Source organism: Kogia breviceps, chromosome 5, assembly GCF_026419965.1.
Source record: "Kogia breviceps isolate mKogBre1 chromosome 5, mKogBre1 haplotype 1, whole genome shotgun sequence".
NCBI classification, from domain to species: Eukaryota; Metazoa; Chordata; class Mammalia; order Artiodactyla; family Physeteridae; genus Kogia; species Kogia breviceps.
In genome coordinates, this window is record NC_081314.1 from 149,000,605 (window position 1) to 149,020,844 (window position 20,240).

Genomic DNA, 20,240 nt, shown 5'->3' on the forward strand with positions numbered 1-20,240 from the left:
ACAAGCAGTCACAACAGAGTAAACACAGGAGCAAATAAGAGAATCCAGCTTCTTCTATGAAGCCAGACCCTAAAGAGACTTACAAAAATAGGAAACAAGGCCACACTTCACACTAATTTTTTTGTCTGGGAAAATTGAGTTATTCATGAAGATTTACTTTTGTTAACCTGTGTCAGGTTTCTTACGGTTGTTTTTAAATGAATTGATAGATAAGATATCTAAGGTTGCTCAGTTTCAACGTCTAGTAAGGTGAATGGTGATACACACCACCCAGAAGGAAAAAAGCGCCGTGGTGTCCCCGGTGAGTATAAGGGAGGAAAGAGGTTTAGAGACGGGAAGCTTGGGGGTCGCTCTGGGGGCAGAACAGCTGCACCCCCGGCCCCAGCCCACTCCCCACTCTCCCTGGATTCTTCTCCGCGGCCCTTCCTGAGCTCGCTGTCGGAATACAGATGTGCTCCTAAGTGCTTCTCCCTCGGGCTCTTGCCTGGAGCTGCAGTCTCTTCGGGGAAATCGTCTGCTTCCTCCGTGCAGGAGGCACTCGTGCTCGGTACCACCGCAGCCTCTGCAGCCTCTGCCTGGTGCCCCGCCCTGCGGCCCCACCCGGCCCCACCAGCAGGTTCGGTAATGGCCAGCGTGGCCCAGCTGCACTGCAATCCCCACGAGTCCCAGGTCTCTGTGGCCTGCACGGGCCGTGCATCAGCTGAAGTCACTCTGGCATCTTCGGGATGCTTGTCACCAGGGCAGAGGAGTGACACGTGTCGCCCTGCTCACATCTGGCTGGCAAAGCAAGTACTTGGCCAAGCGTGCCCGGTGGGGCTGGGAGCATCTCTGCCCCAGGGCGACGCCGACTTTGTCACCGAGTGCACGGCAGACCCTCTGACCTGAGGGCCAGAGCCGTGAGCCCGGAGAGGAGCCCTGCTCCTTCGTCTCTCCTGCCCCCGGACTGTTGCTTTGGGGCCTGCCCGCCTCCTCCAGGCGGCCGCTCCCGGGCCTCGGCCGGCGGGCCACCTGGGTGAGTTTGTTGCTGACCCTGCAGGGTGCGGGCGTCGGCCGGGCTTCGTCCCCACGCCGGGTGAGCGCGGCTGGTCTGCGGGCCGCCTGATGCCCCTCTTTAGTCCCCGGTGGACTCTGGATCCCCTCCAGGTGTCGGGAGACATGGCCTGGCCCCTTCCACGCTCTGCCCCACCCCCGAGGGAGTGGTGAGTCAGGGCGCCGCGGGGTCCCGGCTACATCAGGCTGGGCCGTGGTGAGAGACTAGCCCGTGTCCTGCCCGAGGCACCGGACTGGCCTCCCCTGCTCTCCGGGGGGCCCGCTGTGCATCGGGGTTCCTCGTCTCTTTATATTCTCACTCATCCAAAATCTGCATCGTGCCTCTACTGCAGGCCTGCAACGAGGGGCGCACAAGCGGAGAGAAGCGCCTTCTGGAAGCCAGTTGCTGGGTGACGGCTGCAAGGCTGCTGGGGCCAGGGGAGCAGGCTCTGGAGGCCAGGAGTGGTGGCCGAGCTTGTGACGTGGGGATGTGGGTGAAGGGCGCCCCGGGTGTGGGGGGCGTCGGCTGGGCTTTTCATTCTCTCAACAGGGTCTTTGGCATAGCAGAAGTTGGTAATTTTGATTAAGACCCGTTTATCAGTTTTTCCTTTCGTGGTTCATGCTTTCTGTGTCAAGTCTAAGAACTCTTTGCCTAGCCCCTAGGTCCTGAGGATTCTTCTCCTGTTTTTTTCCTAAAAGTTTTGTAGCTTCTTGCGTCACCTCTGTGTCTGTCAGTATTTGCGTGAGGTGTGAGGCTTTTGAGTTAGTATTTGCGTTGGTATTTTGAGTTAGTATTTGTGTGAGGTGTGAGGCTTGGGGCGAGGGTCCCCTGTCCCAGCACCTTTTGTTGGGAGACCACCTTTCTCAGTGGGACTCCTTTCACCGCTGTCGGAGAGGAGCCAAGCCTCTGTGCTGGGGCTGCTCCTGGGTTCTCCCTTCTCGTCCTCTGATGTGTGTGCCCCCGATGCCAACACCACAGTCTCTTGAATACCATAGCTACAAAGTAAGCCTTATTATCAAACCGAGGGATTTTTCCTGCTTTATTCTTATCTTTTCATATAAATGTTAGAATAAGCTTGTCTGTGTCTACAAAACCTTGCTTGGACTTTTGCAGGAACTGCACTGAGCCCGCAGACCAGTTTGGAGGGAGCTGATGACTTCACTATGTTGAGTCTTCCGATCCGTGGACATAGCGTTCTCTCTCCACTTACTTATGTTTCTTTGATTTATTCCATCAGCATTTCGCATTTTTCAGCAGACAGGGCCTGCATAAGTTTCATTAAGTGTGTACCTAAGTGTTTCATTGTATTTTTGAGTGATTTTCAATCGTTGTTTTCAATTTGGGCTGATATATGTTCACTGTTAGTACACAGAAATGCAGTTACTTTTCGTGTATGACTCATATTCCGCACCATTCTGAACTCACTTATTATTTCTAGGAGTTTTGTTTTGTTTATAGATTCCTCAAGATTTTCTAGGTAGAAAATCATATCATCTGCAAATAGAGATGATAGTTTTACTTCTTCTTTTTCAGCCTAAATGCCTCTGATTTTTTTCTTGCCTATCACAGTGGCTGGAACTCCCAGTAACGTGTTGGATAAGAGTGGTGAACGTGGACAGCCGTGCTTGTTCCCGATCTTAGTGGGCAGCATTCATTCTATCACCATATGTATGATGATAGCTGTAGGTTTTTTATAGATGCTATTTATCAAGTTGACATAATTTCCCTCTATTCTTAACTCGCTGGTATTTTTTATCACGAATTAGGTGTTGAATTTTGTCAAATGAGTTTTAATGCATCAGTTTATATAGTCATATGGCTTTTATGCTTTTGCTTGTTGATATGGTAGATTATACTGATTGATTTTTTTTTTAACATGGAACCAGCCTTACATATCTGGATAAATCCTACTTGGCCATGGTACATAACTCTTTTACACATTGCTGGATTCATTTGCTAATTTTTTTTAAGGTTTGTTTAAAATTTATTTATTTATTTATTTATTTTTGGCTTCGTTGGGTCTTTGATGCTGCACGCGGGCTTCCTCTAGTTGTGGCGAGCGGGAGCTACTCTTTGTTATGGTGCGCGGGCTTCTCATTGCGGTGGCTTCTCTTGTTGCGAGCACGGGCTCTAGGCGTGCGGGCTTCAGTAGTTGTGGCTCACGGGCTCTAGGGCGCAGGCTCAATAGTTGTGGCGCACGGGCTTAGTTGCTCCACGGCATGTGGGATCCTCCCAGACTAGGGCTCGAACCCGTGTCCCCTGCATTGGCAGGCGGATTCTTAACCACTGCGCCACCGGGGAAGCCCCTCATTTGCTAATTAAAAAAAAATATTTCGTCTCTTTGTGTGGATGTTCATGAGCGAGACTGGTCTATATATGTATTTTTTTGCTGTACTGTCTTATCTCCGGTTTTGGTATCAGGGTAACAGTAGCCTCACAAAATGAGTTGGGAAGTATTCTATTTTCTCTGAGTGTCTAAGGCTTATGTTCATTTGCTTTTACATGTTTGGTAAAATCCTCCAGTGAAACCATCGGGGCCTGGAGATTTCTTTTCTCTGGAGTTTTTATTACAGGTTTTCATGTCTTTAATGGCTGTAGGCATATTGAGGTTGTCTCTTTCATTTTGATTGGCATTTGGTAATTTGCGGGCTCAGTTCTCCCATTTCTTTGCTGAGGTTTTTAGAGATTTGCTTTAAGCACATTCAGACATGCTCGCTGCGGCATTTTTGTGATGGCAGCTTTAAAATCCTTGTCAGGCGACTCTAATATCTCCGTCATCTCAGTGTTGGCATTTATTGATTTTCTTTTCTCTTTCATGTTGAGATTCTCCTAGTCTCATTTCTGGTATGGCAAACGATTTCTGTTTGTATCCTGGAAAGTTTGGTTGCAATGTCATGATATTCTGGATCTTATAAAAACGTCCTGTCTTCGCAGGCCTCTGGTGACACGGGTGGGGGAACCTTGTTCACAGTGGGCTGGGGTGGAGGCCCAGGCAGCCCCTGGCCTCCCCGATCCCCTGAGCACAGGGCGGAGCCCCTCACTCCTGAGGGGTGGGAGCCCCTCTGATGTGGGCGCGTGTGTATGCACGCGACCCCTGTCAGCTTCGCCTGGAGGGCAGTGGTCTTCAGTGTTCTTCGGCATTTTTTGGTCGCAGGCTTTTCCAGTGACGAGTCTGGAATAAACAGGAGGGAATCAAAACAAGACACACAGGTGAACTCACTGTTGTGTCAGCCTTCACACCTCAGGGCCCATCCAGGCACCTTCTCTCCACCTTTCCCATTGTTCCTGGGCTTGTTTCATGGTTAACACGGGGTTTTAGTTGTGCTCAGCCGGAACGTAGGGAAAAGTGCATCTGCTTCACTTTGTCCGCAACCAGAAGGCCTGGTGTGCCTTTTCATAACTCCAGTCACCTGTGCCTGCTGGAGTATTCTTCTTGATCAGCATCATCAGAAGGTTGTATATTTGGGGGCCTTTTTTGAAGAACCAAATTTTATATTTGTTCATTTTCATAATTGGTTCTTTTTTTGTAACTACTGATCTATGCTTTATTATAATTACCTTCTTTCTATTTTCTGTGGATACTTTCTGTTATTTATCTAACCTCTAAAATTGGATTTTCTATTCACTAGTTTTCTGACTTTATTCCTAGTATAGGCTTTTAAAGGCTGTAAGTTTGCCTGTAAGTTCTATTGCAGCTGAATGCTACCAATTTTGGCGTGCAGCACTTTTATTATTGTTGAGGTCTCGTGATTTTCTAGTTTCATTATGTCATTCCCATCCACTTCTTACTTAGAATCATTTAAAAAGTGCTACGTCCGGGAGAGTTATAGAGTTATCTTTTTGCTAATGATTTCTAATTTTATTGCCCACCGGGTGGAAGGCATGGTCTGTTGATTCCACGCCTTCAAACTTGCTTGAAACTCGCATTATGAGTTAGAACATTGTCAATTTTGGTTTTGTTCTCTGAGAGTTTTAGGAGAATGTACAACCTCTAAGTGTCAGGTGAAGCTTTACGCACACACATGATATTCCACAACTTGCTCCGTGTTCACTGTCCTTGTGTGAACTGTGACGGGGGTGCCATGGCGTCCCCGCCAGATGGGCGGTTTGTTGGTTTGGCCCTGAGGTCGCTCCTCAGATTAACCCCTCGCGGGCTCTGGGGCATCGAGGCACTTCCTCACCATCATCTCTTGGCTGGATTAGCAGGTAATCTCCTGAATTCTCTCCCGGCTTCCTCTCCTGCCGCTTTTCACCTTCAGCCTGGTTTCCACACCAGCAGCCAGATTGCAGGTGTTAAAATATCATGATTAATGGATACAAAAACAAGACCCATCTATATGCTGTCTACAAGAGACCCACTTCAGACCTAGGGACACATACAGACTGAAAGTAAGGGGATGGAAAATATCATGATTTATCAAAATCCTCTCGCATCCCTGTTTCCCGCAGGTTCCACCTGCCCCCTCTTCAAATGGCCTAAAGCACCCTGCCCGCCTGCCCCCAGCCCCTCCCGCCGCCCGGCTTCCCGGCAGGAGGGCTCACAGGGGATGCCCCGTGGAGAGCAGGACAGCCCTGCTCCCGGCCGTCCGGCGTCTCAGGCCTTCCGGGGAAGCCAGGCCCCACGTGAGGGTGCGGACGGCAGGGGAGCCGCTCACGCCCGCGTGCACATGCGCGTGCCTGCCTGTGCGCACGAGTGTGTCGTTTGCGGCTCGATGGGCTGCCTTTGTGTGGACTGTGCCTGGGAGGGAATGCGCCGTCCTCGGGCTCTGGCCCTTTGAAACTGATGTGATTCGTTGTGGCGGGCTGTTCAGCGAGCCGCTGAAAACCACTGCTCCTGTTGTCACTAAGTGGGTCGCACAGCGAGGGGCGGCCGCGGACGTGAAGAGGGGAGTCGTGAACCCCACTTTACCTCCTCTGTCTCCCCCTATTCCAGCACCAGTTGAGGTTTGAAAGGAGAACGGCAGAGCCTTCCCTCCGAGGCCGTCCCGGTCGCCCCCCGCCTCTGGCTCCGCAGGGGGCTCAGGGTCCCTCCCGCGCCCTGAAGCTGCTGCCGGTGCCGCGGGAAGCGGGTCACTGCGCACACGAGGCTGTCACACCGCGCTCCGCGCTGCTGGCCGCGTGGTGCCTCCTGCCACGCCCAGCGCCGGCTCAGTCTACACGTTTAGTAAACGAGCTCCCTTCAGAGGCTTCCAGGGTGACAGAAGCTTCAAATCGAATGTCTTTCCGTTCATTAATTTCTGCTTTTCTTGCGCTGTCATCAGAAACTGCTGTCATGCTCTTTCTACTTTATGTGACTTACCGTGAGGGTCACCCTGTCTGCTGGGACGCCGAGAGCCTCAAGGAGGAGCACGAGGTCTCATTGTTCTTTCAGCTCTTGTCCCCGTAACACTCCCGGGTTGGTGTCGGCATTTCTGTCCTGAAGAGTCACCCTTTCCCAGGAGGGAACCTCTGGGTGTCCCTGGGAACAGGAGGACTTGATTGGTGACAACGGTGCCATGGCACTGGAGGCCCTAATGCTTCCTCACAGGCAATTCTAATTGTTACTGCTGTTTCCACCCACTTCCCTGCCCCTCTGACCTGTGGACCCACTCGGTGCCTGCAGGCCCTGCTCTTCCTGGAATAGGGGGCGAACGGCCGGCTTCCGGGTGGCTTCTCCCCTTAGAGGCTGCGGGGTCAGGGTCTCTGCTTTGCTCCTTATTTACCACATTTTCACCCACTTCCCAGATCTCAGGGTTGTGCTGAAAGCTCTTATTGGCTCTTCCTGCTCCTCCTGACTTCTCAGTGCTTGTGGGTTCGTGCTGTTTCATTTTGTGAGCATCGTTTCAGTGCAGTTTCTGTAACGGTGGAGGAAACACGTGTTAACTCTGTGATGTTTAATACAAGGTCTCTTCCGTTGCCTTTTTAAAAAAAACTTTTGAGTATTTATTACCTTTGTTCTTTTTAATTGAGTATCATTCACATACCACACAATTCATACTTTAAAATTGCACCATTTAGTCGTTTTTAGCATATTCACAAAGGTGTGCAACCATCGCCACTCTCTAATTACGGAACGTTCTCATCGCCCCCAAAGAAACCCCACACCCATCCCGTTACCCTTTCTCCTCAGCTGTGGGAACCGTGGGTCTACTTTCTGTCCCTGTGGGTTTGCCTGTTCTGGACGTTTGCTGTAAATGGGAGCACACGACATGTGGCTTTCCGCGGCTGGCTTCTTTCCCTTCTCATAATGTCTTCAAGGTCCATCCATGCTGCCCCGCGGGTCAGTACTCCATCCCCTTCTTTGTGGCCGGATAACATCCCGTTATAAGGATGTGCCACGTTTTGTTTATCCACCATCATCAGTTGAAGGATGCTGGATTGTTTCCACTTCCTGACAGTTATGAACAGCACTGCAGTGAACATCCATGTACAGCACTGCGGTGAACACCCATGTACAGCACTGCGGTGGACACCCATGTACAGCACTGCGGTGGACACCCATGAACAGCACTGCGGTGAACACCCATGTACAGCACTGCGGTGGACACCCATGTACAGCACTGCGGTGGACACCCATGTACAGCACTGCGGTGGACACCCATGAACAGCACTGCGGTGGACACCCATGAACAGCACTGCGGTGAACACCCATGTACAGCACTGCGGTGGACACCCGTGTACAGCACTGCGGTGGACATCCGTGTACAACACTGCAGTGAACATCCGTGTACAGCACTGCGCTGAACATCCATGAACAGCACTGCAGTGAACATCTGTGTACAGCACTGCGGTGAACATCCGTGTACAGCACTGCGGTGGACATCCATGAACAGCACTGCAGTGAACATCTGTGTACAGCACTGCAGTGAACATCTGTGTACAGCACTGCGGTGAACATCCGTGTACAGCACTGCGGTGGACATCCATGAACAGCACTGCAGTGAACATCCGTGTACGGCACTGCGGTGGACATCCATGAACAGCACTGCAGTGAACATCTGTGTACAGCACTGCAGTGAACATCTGTGTACAGCACTGCGGTGAACATCCGTGTACAGCACTGCGGTGGACATCCATGAACAGCACTGCAGTGAACATCCGTGTACGGCACTGCGGTGGACATCCATGAACAGCACTGCGGTGAACATCCGTGTACAACACTGCAGTGAACATCCATGAACAGCACTGCGGTGAACATCCATGAACAGCACTGCGGTGAACATCCATGTACAGCACTGCGGTGAACATCCATGTGCAGGTTTTTCATTCTCTTGGGTGTATGCCTAGGAGTGGGGTTGCTGGGTCATACAGGAACTCTGGGTTTAACTTGTGGAGGGACTGCCAGCCTGTTTTCCAAAGGGGTTATATATCATCTTGTATTTCCCCCAGCAATGTATGAAGATTCCAGTTTTTCCACAGCCTTGCTGACATTTGTTATTTTCTGTTTCTTCTCATTATTATTATCAGTTTCATTATTATTACTACCATTGCCATCCTACATGGCTCACTGTGGTTTTGACTTGCCTTTTTCTCATGCCGAATGATGTTGAGTTACTTTTCCTGTGCTTATTGGTCATTTCTATATCTTCCTTAGAGAAATATATATCAAATCCTTTGTATATTTCTTTTATTTATTTATTTATTTTTGGCTGCATTGGGTCTTCGTTTCTGCGCGAGGGCTTTCTCTAGTTGCGGCGAGCGGGGGCCACTCTTTGTTGCAGTACGCGGGCCTCTCACTGTCGCGGCCTCTCTTATTGCGGAGCACAGGCTCCAGACGCGCAGGCTCAGTAGTTGTGGCTCACGGGCCTAGTTGCTCTGCGGCATGTGGGATCTTCCCAGATCAGGGCTCGAACCCGTGTCCCCTGCATTGGCAGGCAGATTCTCAGCCACTGCGCCACCAGGGAAGCCCTGTATATTTCTTAATTGTTTTTTATTGTTGAGTGTAGAAGCTTCATATATAGTCTGAATATTAATCCCTTCTTAGGTATCTGATTTGCTGATATTTTCTATTATGTAGATTGTATTTTCACCTTCTTATTAGTGCCCTTTGATGCACAGAAGTTCTTAATTTTGATGAAGTCCAGTTCATCTACTTTTTGTTGCTGCCTGTGCTTTGTGGTGTCATATCCATGAAATCAGTGCCAAATCCAATGCCATGAAAAATTTTTTTCCAGTGTTTTCTTCAAGATGTTTATAGTTTTACCTCAAGTCTAGGCCTTTGACCTATTTTAAGTTAAATTTTGCATGTGGTGTAAGGTAAGGATGCAAGTGCATTCTCTGGTGTGTGCTATCAGTTTTCCTGGCACTGTACATACAAGACTGTTCTTTCTTTTTTTTTTTTTTGAGTTTTATTTATTTTTTTATGCAGCAGGTTCTCATTAGTCATCTGTTTTATTCTTATTAGTGTATATATGTCAATCCCAATCTCCCAATTCATCACAGCACCACCACCACTCCCCACTTTCCCCCCGTGGTGTCCATACGTTTGTTCTCTACATCTATAAGACTGTTCTCTTCTAATTGGCAAGGGAGCCGAGACAATCCCTTGTTCTTCCATTGCTTTCTGATGCGTTCTCACTCGTGACCTTCAGGCCTCTCCCATCCTCCAGTCAGTCATACGCTGACCCTTTTCCTGCACCAGTGGAGACACCGTCTGCCCCTGTGAAAGAGGGAGGCTTTTACTCAATGTCACCTTCATGGCATTTCCTTACATTTCGTATTTTCTCATTTATTTCATTTGGAACCCCAACAGATTATATGGGTAAGATATTTTAGCTTAAAACAGACTCAGTGACGTTGTTTATTGCCTAAAATGGTTACCTGATTGACATGGAGAAAGACAGAGAAATTTAACATGGGCTTCTCATTATTTTTGGTGCTCTGACCTCACCATTCCAAATGTTGGATGCTGTTGTAAAGAGCCTTTTGAGGCATCCCTGACAATGATGTGCGGAGGTCGTTACCCCTGGACTTGAATAATAGCAAAGAGGGTATGTTATGAACTTGAGTTCTTGTGCCTGGGGATGAAGTTTCCTGTTTGGGCAACAATGCGAATTCAAAAAGTGAAGAGTCAAGACACTTGGCCCAAGGAGAAAATGATGCACGCTGGGAAAGACTAGGTGGACAGATTGCACGCTGAAACGGAAGGATTCCAGTGAAATGATTATACCAGCGGTAAAGTAGAAAACCAGCAGTGTGTTTAAGTTAATATATAGTTTCATATCTTTTAAAATCAGTATATATACCTATAAATATACTAAATATTACAAGTAGAAAGTTGACTGTTTCACTTAGATTCTCAAAAGTGTATACGGTTTTACCAGGCACTTGCTCTGGACTGCGCATCTGAGCAGTGGAGGCCCCTGCGGGGCGCGTAGGGCGGGTCCCAGGATGAGCTCTCACTGGCGTCTCATCACATCCCACGCGTCTCACACCTGAATCTTCAGAAATGCTTGCTGCTCTATTGAACACAAGAAAGCAGTTCCGCTGAAGCTTAGTCCCGATGGACAAGGTCCTAATCTGTAAGCTCATCTGCCCCTGTGCTTTTTGTTTCAGGTCGGTGGGCTCCGCGACCAAAGCTGGTCCTCCCGTGAATCGCCAGCTCTGGCTGTGATGCGCTAGGTCACAACGAGTGTGAACGCACGCCGTCTATGGGCCTGCTCTGACTCGTCCAGCCTGCTTATGGGGGAAGGTGAGTGGCTGTGAAGCGGCCCTTGTCTGCTTGTGTGTTTACCAGGAATGTGTAGCAAAGTCAGACTCACCATGGAACGGCGGCATGTGTTTGAAGTGGCCCCATGCTGTATTTTACCCTCTTTAGTCCGTGATATGGTGTCAGCCGGGAGGAGTGCCAGGGAGTGAAGACGGCCCATGAAAAATGAAACTTTAAGGAAGGAAGTCGATGCAATAATGTGATCGGGCAGGAACTTGCAAAGGCACGTCTAGAATTTGAAGAAGCAGATTGAAGCTGAGGCAGAAGTGTTTCTCCCTGGCTTTTTCCCTTGAATTTTTGAGGAACGTGGGATGCCTTTGAACTGTATTCCCTGTTTTCAGGCCTCCGTGGCCTCATCGCACTAGGTGGGGAGTCTGAAGAGCTGGGTCTGTGGTCTGCTTGCTTACTGGCTCCGTGAGGGACACTAAGCCACCTGCAGCGCCCCGTGCCAGCGCTGCGGGTTGCCTGGCCCTGCTGACCGTCCTGCCGTGTGGCTGTGGGTGCAGGAGCCTGTGTGCGCGTGTGCAGGAGGGGGTGTGCCGGAGCCTGCGCGTCCGGTGTGCCACCGTGCACTCCACCCAGCACCCTGAGGTCCGAGTTCTGCCCGCGCCTTCAGGGGTCCCGAGCCGGCAGTACCGACTTGCCCTGGCCTCGGTGTCTCACTGTAAACGGAGGCCTCCAAGGCTCCTTGTTCAGCTCTCATGCCTGGTCCTCTCCAGGCCAGTTCTAGTTTATTCACCTGTGCGTTTCAGGTCACAAGGGCATTGCCGAAGGCTGAAGAGTGCATTCTAGGGCGCCTTAATTCACGCGGGGCCGCAGAAGTGGCCACTGAGAAACTGTTTTCAGCTGTGGGAGTTACTAATCTGGGTTCACGACATACACATTGTACCGGTTCTGAGTCAACCTATCTCCCAGGTGGTTGTCAAAGAGACACGTGCATCTTAACAAGTCACAAAACTAAATAAGGGGTACAGGGCCCCCTCACCGACTTTATGAAATTTTTCTTCATTCTTCTGCACGGCAGCTTCTCTTCTGCCCTATCCAAATGTTGTCTGTCTGGCTTTGTTTTGCTTTTTTAATTGCAGCTCAGCATTTTTAATCCTGTGGTGCTTGACCCAATTCCATAAGCCTGCACGCTGTGTTGTTTTGATCTTTGCTTTGTACGGAGGAAGGTTAAAATCATTTCAGCCTCCAGGTGTCTATTTGCGTGAATGTCAGTGACAGATCACTTGGAGGTGGCTCTGGTTTTGGACAGGAGCTGGGGGGAACGGCTCCTTCCACACGGCTGGCACGTCCCAGGCTGTTGTCAAGAGCGAGGCTGGTTATGTAAGCCAGAGCCGTCTGACCGGGCTTCTTCGGGACCACGTGGAGGTGGAGGACGGGCCTGGACCACCCCCAGGCCAGGCTGCAGCCCAGCAAAGTCGGGGCCGAGGGACCCCACCAGGCTCTCTGCCTTCCCCCCTGCCTCCCAGCCCCACACCGGGGGCCCCTGCCCTGCCTGTGGGCCCGCCCTCTGCCCGGCCACATTTGCCAGGTGCCCCTGTGCTCCAGGGTCTGAGCACCTGACCTCGTGTTGGGCATAGGGCAGGCTGCAGGGGGGACGGGTGGAGTCCAGTGAGACAGAGAAGCCCCAGCCGTGGGCAAGCGAGTGGGCGGCCGCCTAGCACGACGAACACGACCCCAAAGCAGGAGGCGTGGTGCTCAGCGGTGTGGGTCCCCCCCTTCCCGACAGCCACGCGGAAACAGCGAGCAGGCGCAGCTGGCCAGGCTGTCCTGTCCTGCCCTGGCCTTGCCCCTGCCCCTCAGCCGCGTTCAGCCGGTGGTGGGCTTGTCAGCCCCAGACTCCCTGGATGCCACCATCCCCGGTCCCCCGCGACGTCCGGGCTGCACCTCCTGGCCTCCTCTGTGGTCCCCGTGCCCTCGGCTCCTTCTCTCTGGCCCAGGACTCTGGTCCTTCATGGCCCTCTGCTCGCTGTCCCTTTCCTGTCACTTCTTCAAGGACTCAGCTCCTCCTCCCCCAGCCACCTGCCCCCGCGCAGAATCAGGCGGGGAGCCCTGGCTCGTCCACCTGCTGTGACCACCCCCTACCCTGGTGGCCTCGCGTGGCCACTCGCTCTCCTTGTACCACTCCTGCCCCCGCCAGACCCAAAGGCCAGTGCCCAGCCCTCCCAGCACCCTCCCAGTGGCCGACAGGGGGCCCTCCGCGGCCTGCGCCCTATGACCGTGAGCGAGCCCGAGTGACAGGGCTGCCTTTTCTGTCCCTAACAGAGCTGTTGCGGGGCTGGACGGGCTGACAGCGCAGGACATATGGCAGGGCTCCTGGCCTCCTCCTCCCCTGCCCTGCCACTGACGCTGGCGTGCCCAGGACGCCAGGCCCCACGGGCACCGATGACAGGCCGCCCAGTGTGGGCAGGAGCGCAGGAAGGGCCCTCCGCGCGGGGGTGCTGCTCGCACGGCCCGTTTGTCGCCCTGTCCGGAGCCTCAAGCACGTGTGTCCTTTGCCCTTCCGTAAAGAAAGATTCTGAGGCAATAAAAGACGGACAGAGAGGTCCACCCGAAGAGTATTGTTAAAACACTGTTTAATGTAACAGTTCAAAAACCCAGAATATACACCTTGCAGTTGACTATATCCTTATGCATGAAAATGCATAAAATGAAATGCATAAAAGCTTATGCATAAAATGGCGTACCATGGGGAATTTGATCACTACTGTGTAGATTTCAATATAGTGACATACAAAACTATTTTGTACAGCGTGTTAAGTGAGAAAAACAGGACAAACTTGGGTGGTTTGCGCCTATTTTTGTAAAAAAGTATAATGACACACACCTACTGGAAAAAAGTCTGACGAGGTCGACCTCAAAACACCCCACTCTCACTGGTGGTCTTTCTGGGGGATGAGGTTACAGGGCTTTTGCATGATATGCACTTTCCATTTTTTCCCGTAACGAACAGTCAGGCTGATTTGGCAGGTGCCACCCCGGTTGGCGTCACAAGGCGCCCCGTGCTCTGCGGGCTCTCCCAGCAGGAGCTCGGCACCGCCCCCAGCAAAGCCAGCCTCGTCCTCCCGGACAGCGAGTCCTCTCTGCGCCAGAGTTTCCCCACTACCTGGTAGGTGTTTGGCTTTTTCCATTGATCTGCGTCTGATTTCGTGCGAGACGGCGAGAGGTGGAGGTGATAATAGCACAGTCACAGGGCGACCTCCTCCTGCTTGGGGGCAGTGCCCGCTCTGACCCGGGGACCAGCTGCGTCCTCCGTGTCCTCCCATGGGTCTGGGTCGGTCCTTCCGTCTCGCTGCCCAGACCAGGGCCCCACCGTCGGGCTCACTCCTCTCGGGACGCCCAGCGCTCAGTGCTGTCTAAGCTCCCGCGCACAGCTGGCTTCCAAGGCAGCACCTAGAAGCCCTAGATCACGAGGAAGAGAAAACTGGGGGAAGGAGAGGGTTCGCGGGTGGTGCCCTTTCAGACGCCTCGTCCTGGTGAGGACCCAGCCCCCAAGCATGCAGACGGCTGACAGGGGCGGCAGTGGCTCGGCTCTGCAGAGCTGTGTTTCGATTGACGCGGGCCCGAGGTGTCTGCCCCCCTCCTTTTCCAGGCCTGAGCTGTTGCGGCCGATGTCCCGCAGGCACGGCGGCCTGTGCGGTGGCCCCTGTTGGGGGAAGGCGTCATTAAAGTGACAGCGCATCCGCTAGGCGCACCCCTCCAACGGAACGAGGGGAGCCGGGCGAAAAGTAGGTCACATGTGCCTGGTCCCATGTCACGAGGTCTCCAACCTGAGGCCAATGGGATCTGTAGCCTCCTCTGGTTTAGAACAAAACCGCACTCTAATTTTTCTCCTTTAGCATTTTTATCTTCTCTAAACGGGGAGAGTGACCATCTGTCTGATAGCCACATCCATCCGGCCCTGCCCGACCGCACAGAGTGGCTTTGTTCTGAGGTAAGGGGCTGCGGACCCGGCCGAGGCCACGCGGAGCCCAGACAGCGGGTGTCCAGGGCCATCCAGCTGGGCTGTGCCCGGTGCTGACGGAGCGGGAGCGTGGGGTCCTCGCCGAGAGTTCCAGACGTTCCCCTGGTCTGACAACACGGCTCCTCTTTAAGGATCAGGGTAGCTGTTGACGCTCCAGTGTTCGTGAGCTAGTACGCAGGAAACAAACAGGTCGTTTTCCAGCTGTTTGTGCCCCCGGGGCAGGTGTGGGGATGTGACCCTCCCCTCAGAGAGGCTGCTCGTCCCCAGGGCCCAGGGCTCTGCTTCCTCCTTGGGACCAGCACCTTTGCTGGGGGATGTCCGCCTCTGCGGTGACCAGGTGAGCCGCTGGCATCCAGTGGCGTGAAATGCACATGTTAGAGTAAGGTCGCTGCGTGTGTGTTGCAGCGTGTGGAGCCCGCGCGCTTTTGGAGCTTGATGCTAGATGAGCAGTAACACCCGTCTGTTGTCCCTGGGAGCCCAGGGAGCACGATTCCTCTGTGAGGAAGCAGGGAAAGGTACAGTACTTTAGAAGTGTTTGTAAAACTAACGGGAGTTTTGTAGCTTATAAATAACCAAAAAGTGTTTTTTACCTGTCCTGTAAGTGAATCGAAGTATTCCATTAGTTCAGGGTGTCTGATGAACATATTTTGCAGGTAATGAGTAGAATATAAAATGCTTGCAATATCTGTGTAGTGGGCTGGCCGCTGGTGCCGTATTTAGACAAACGATATGCTCTTGTTAGGATTTCCTGGGGAAAAAAATGTTTTCCAGAGTGGTTTGCTAGAAATCAAAGTTGTATGGTATTTGATTTGAGTGTTTCTAGTGGAGAAAACGGTTTTGCTTTTCAGAAATAAAATATTTAAAATGTGTATCTTAACTGGCTTTCCAGGAAACATAGGTCTATAGCCAAGTCCATAGAAGTGAATGTGGACACTGTAGATGATTAATTCCCCAACATTTGCGATGTAAAAATAACGGTTGCACCCTTGGTAACAAAACAAGATTTTCTCTTGTAGAATTATTAGGCATTTAGGGTGATACCCAGTTCCTTCCAACTGCAGCCTTTGAAAGAGTCTCATGAACTATATCTAAAGGGCTCTTTATCCATTTCGCAATCTTGAAGAAAGGGAAATTTTTCTACTATTTCCTTAAGGTAGGGCAGGAAATTTCAATCTTTCTTGTGTTTATGATTCTAAACGCTTCCTTTGTGCCTGGGAAAGTGCCCAGTATTTCAATGCAGTTTTCACATTGTCTCCTTTTCCTGTTCCACCTGACCTACGTCCTCACGGCTGGGAGGACGGGGCTCGGGCTCGGTCATTGTGTGGGTAGCAGGTTCCTGTGCGTTCGTGTAAATTACGCCCCATAATTGGCTCTGGCGGGGAACAAGACCTGGAAGTAAACCTGCACCCCGGCCAGCGTCAGGAGCACTGACTTGCCCTTTTTTGCCAGCGGAATAGAAGATTGTTTTTCCAGAAACAACACAAGCTCAGAGGAAGGTGCCCTAAGCGGAGGGCCAGTCTCTGGCCACCGCACCCCTCGCAGGCTACTCGTCCTTGTGCTTCACGTTGGCCTGGGCCGGTCTCTGACGGACATTCTTGGCTTTCGGTCTGGCCTCATCTGGGGATCAAAAGGACTGCGGGAGGAGCTGGGCCGCCTTCTGCACGCGCCCCCCGGGCCACCCCGCCAGCGCCCCGCTCTCTCTGCGAGGCCCCCGCTCTGCGGAAGGAGGCACGGAAACCCAGCGCTGTGAAAGGCACGTCGCTGGGCCCAGCAGCCTCAGGAGGGTTTGGGGTCCCGTGCGCCCCTGGGGCTGGAGCCTTTGAAGAGCCATCTTGGCTCTGGCCGAGGGGGGGCTTCAGGGGTCGGGGTCTGAGGACGGGCAGCCCGTCGGGGTGGAGCCGGTGCCCCGGGCGGTCCCCCGGCTCCTTCTCCGGGGCACGCCCGTGCCGCTCTAGGGGACGGTGCCCGTCAGTGCTTCTCCGAGAGGGTCCTGACCCCCGCCACCACCTGAGAACCTTCCGGAGAGGCAGTCTGGTCTACCCCCAGCCGACCGCCCGAGTCAGGAGCTCTGGGCTGAGCCTGGTTCTGTGATCCACAGAACCTTCCTGGGGACGCCGGTGCCCGTGAGCCGCGGGCGGCGCCGCGCAGGGGCCCACGGGCACGCGGCGGTGGGCGGTACGGGTGTCCGCGGCGGGCTGGGCACGGGGAAGGCCACAGCCGAGCCGCGCGTGACCTGTCCGGAGGTGACGCGGGGTCTGTTCCCTGTGTGCCCTTCCCGCACGGAGACCGCACTGCTAACAGTCTCGCCCGCAGCACGGAAAGCAGAGGAGCCGCGGCCGCCCCCGCTGCCCACGCCGAGCCCCGGGCGGCGGCCGGCAGCAGGAGGACGGGGGGCGGGGGGGCGGGGGGCGGCTCCTGGGCGGCCGCGACTCCGGGGACTCGGGGACGGGCGGGCCGGGGCCGAGGCTGGGCTCACTCCCCACGCAGGCGGCCCCCACGCCGGGGCTGGGGGCGGTATCGTTAAGAACAATCCAGAAGAAGGCAAGAAAGCGGAGGGAGAGAAACCTGTATAAAAACACACCTCCGGGCAGGAGTAAGGAGGCCGGTGGTGGATGTCGGTGGAGGAGACCCGTCTAGAGGGAGGTGGGTCTGTTTCGTTTGCTCTAATAAAAGTGGTAGAACAGGAAGACTGTTCAGTAAATGGTGTTGGGTCCGTCGGCATCTATTAAAAAAAGCTGAACACTAAGTCAGAACTCGACCTCACATCGAGCATGGATGCCTCTGCACTGAGACGATGTGCTGAAGGACCCCGACAGGACGTGTGGCAACTTGGCACGGCCTTTCCCGGGGCGGGCACCCCGCAGGCGCTCGGCCCAGGAGGCCCCGCGGGCCTCGCCCCAGACAGGAGGGTCAGCCTCGCGTGACCACGTTTGCGCCCTGAAGTCCCGCTCGGGAGGGCAGGAACGACAGAGCACCCCAGGGACCTGGGTGGGAGGGCGGCCGCCCCCACAAAGTACACTCTCCAGCTGCGGCTGAGCCGTGACGCGGAGTTGTTCCTTGTCTTGAGTTGGTGGTCGCACCTCCCGGTAAGCGTGGGTGTGAAATCCAGCTGTGATTTAAGCTTTGCGCGTTTTACAGCCTCTAAGTCGTACTGCTTTGAAAGTCAAGCTGAGACGCACACGTGCTGTGATATTTATGCAAAAGGTCACGTGTGTCCCGAGGAAACGCTCAGAACAGGGCCCGACAGCAGCGACCCCCCAGGGTGGGGTTCAGTCAGCTCTGAGGCAGTTGTTTCCCGGCCCCCGGGACCCTGTGTCCCAGCTGAGAGGGGTCCGCCCGTGCTCACGGCCCACCTGTCACACTCACACGTCAGCAGGGACAGTTCTGCTGCCCTCTGTTTTGCCGTTTTAGTCTGTTCTTTTTGCTCGTGTTAAAAAGGATCCCACTGTTACTGTAATCGGATCTTTCTAAAGCAGCTCGCCTGGGTGACCGAGAAACTTGTTTTTCTGACTCTCTGAGGTTTAAGTTGCCACAGAGCCTCTGCAGTGGCATCTGGGGGCCCACGGGTGGCCAGACAGCTGGTGTCAGCTGGCGACACCCTCGGCTCCAGAGCTCCCTGCCTCAGACCGGGCGGGGCAGGCAGGGAAGGGGCGTAGTCCTGTCCCCTGGCTGTGTCCGCACTCCGCCTCCGGGACAGCCACCTGGCCTGGCCCCCAGAAGCACGGCGAGCTGACCGCCCGGGCCCAGAGCGTCCCCACTGTCCCCGTCCGCCAGGCGCAGCCCCCAGTCAGCAGGGACCCAGCGCCGGTGCTGGGGAAACGGGTGAGGGGTGCCGGGACGGGAGACAGTGCCCACCGGCTTCGCAGGCCGCGCCCCGTCGGGACCCTCGGGCTGGGCGGGGCTCGGCTCCGGCAGCTCGGTCGAGCCCTCTGTCCTGTTCAGCTCAGGCCCTGCCGCCCCCAGTCCTGGTCTTGCGACGCTCCTGGGACCCACTTCTTCCCGGCCAAGGTCGGGAGCTAGAGCCTGCCCGGGTGCTGTGCAGGTTACCTGCGCCGCATCTGTACTTGGCTTTACAGCTCCGCCTTGGTGGCTGGGAGGTGGAAACGGGGAGCCCCTCCGTGCACACGCCTGCCTGTGCTCGTCCAGCACCGCTCAGAGGACACGCCAGGCCTTGCAGGGAGTGAACCGCGCGGGGCTTGCGGGACTAACGGGCCGTCAGGGGATTGCACTCGGGGGGTTAAGCCCATCAGGGGTGTCAGCTGCAGGGGGGGGCCTCCCCCTGGCGATCCTGCCCCCAGTGCTGCTCTCCTCTGGAGGCCGAGGTGACCCTGGGTCTTTTTAGGAAAGAGAAGCCGCCCTCTTGACAGGGGAACCCCATTGGCACCTGGGGCACCCTCACCTGGGCAGCCCTGGGGAGGCAGCACCCAGAAAAGGGCCCACCTCCTGGGAGGGCTGAGTCCTCACGTTTCTGGTTCCCCCCACCCCAGCCCCGCTCTGGCCTCGGGCCTCCTGCCCTCAGCATCCTTCCCCACCTGCTCTCCGGGGTCCTGACGGGGTCCTGAGGATGGGGGGGGGTGCTGCCCTGAGGGACTCTGTGTGGCGGGGAGGCCAACCTCCCGGTGTGAACTGGTGGGAGGTGGGTTTCCCAGGACAGGCCCCCTCCCCTCCTTGGAGCCTGGAGAGGAGGGATGGCTCTGGGTGCGTTTCTCTGAGGACATTTTTCAGGCAAGTCCTGGACTGGCCAGCCTGCCTGCCGCCCAGGGAGCGGCCCTGGGAGGGGTCGAGGGCGCTCTTTGGGCCCCTGGTTACTAAGTGAAGGAGTATGTTCCTGTCGGGCAGTGGGGCCCTGCTCTGTTCTCGCCTTGTGACGGACACCACCTCAAATCCGAGATGAGCTCCGGGAGGGAACCCTGACCAGAGTGCCCCCAGCCAGCCTTTTTCCTCGTAACTCGTTGGGTTTTATTTCTCCTTAAAAATCTCATGAGGGCTTCCCTGGTGGCGCAGTGGTCGAGAGCCCGCCTGCCGATGCAGGGGACGCAGGTTCGTGCCCCGGTCCGGGAAGATCCCACGTGCCGCGGAGCAGCTGGGCCCGTGAGCCGTGGCCGCTGAGCCTGTGCGTCCGGAGCCTGCGCTCCGCGACGGGAGAGGCCACAACAGTGAGAGGCCCGCGTACCGCAAAAAAAAAAAAAAAAAAATCTCACAAGCTCAACTAATCTTGGCCTCTTTTGCTTTTCACGCTAACAGGGCAACACCCTTTCTTTTGTTATGTTTATCTAAAATTATTCCCTGATTCCCGCATTTTTCTTGGTATAAATTACCATCTGTGTCCCTTTGTTGTGATAGAAGCTGGAAATGAGAGCTCTGTGTCCCCCTTTTCCCCAGTAAAAAATGGTGCCCGGGGCACAGGCCTGAAACCAGTGCTTTGCTTTTTGGGGGCAGATGGTCTTGACCGAACTCCAGGCGCTTCTCCTGTCCTGTGTTGCCAGGGAGGCTGTGCAGTGCGTTCAGGGCCTCCCAGCACGTGCCTCGGGGCTGGGGCCCACTTCTGCGCTTCC

At 54.4% G+C, this 20,240-nt stretch overlaps 1 protein-coding gene across 12 annotated transcripts in view; it reads left to right on the plus strand.

Annotated features, from left to right (window-relative positions):
- PCBP3 (poly(rC) binding protein 3) overlaps positions 1-20,240 on the plus strand; it is a 215,203-nt gene that overhangs the window by 150,541 nt on the left and 44,422 nt on the right. For all 12 annotated transcript variants that reach the window (XM_067035283.1, XM_067035286.1, XM_059064091.2 and 9 more), the window contains one exon: positions 10,565-10,700. In XM_067035283.1, coding sequence (XP_066891384.1) covers positions 10,691-10,700 — 10 coding nt within the window. In that variant the 5' untranslated portion in view covers positions 10,565-10,690. The remainder of the gene's footprint in view (positions 1-10,564; positions 10,701-20,240) is intronic.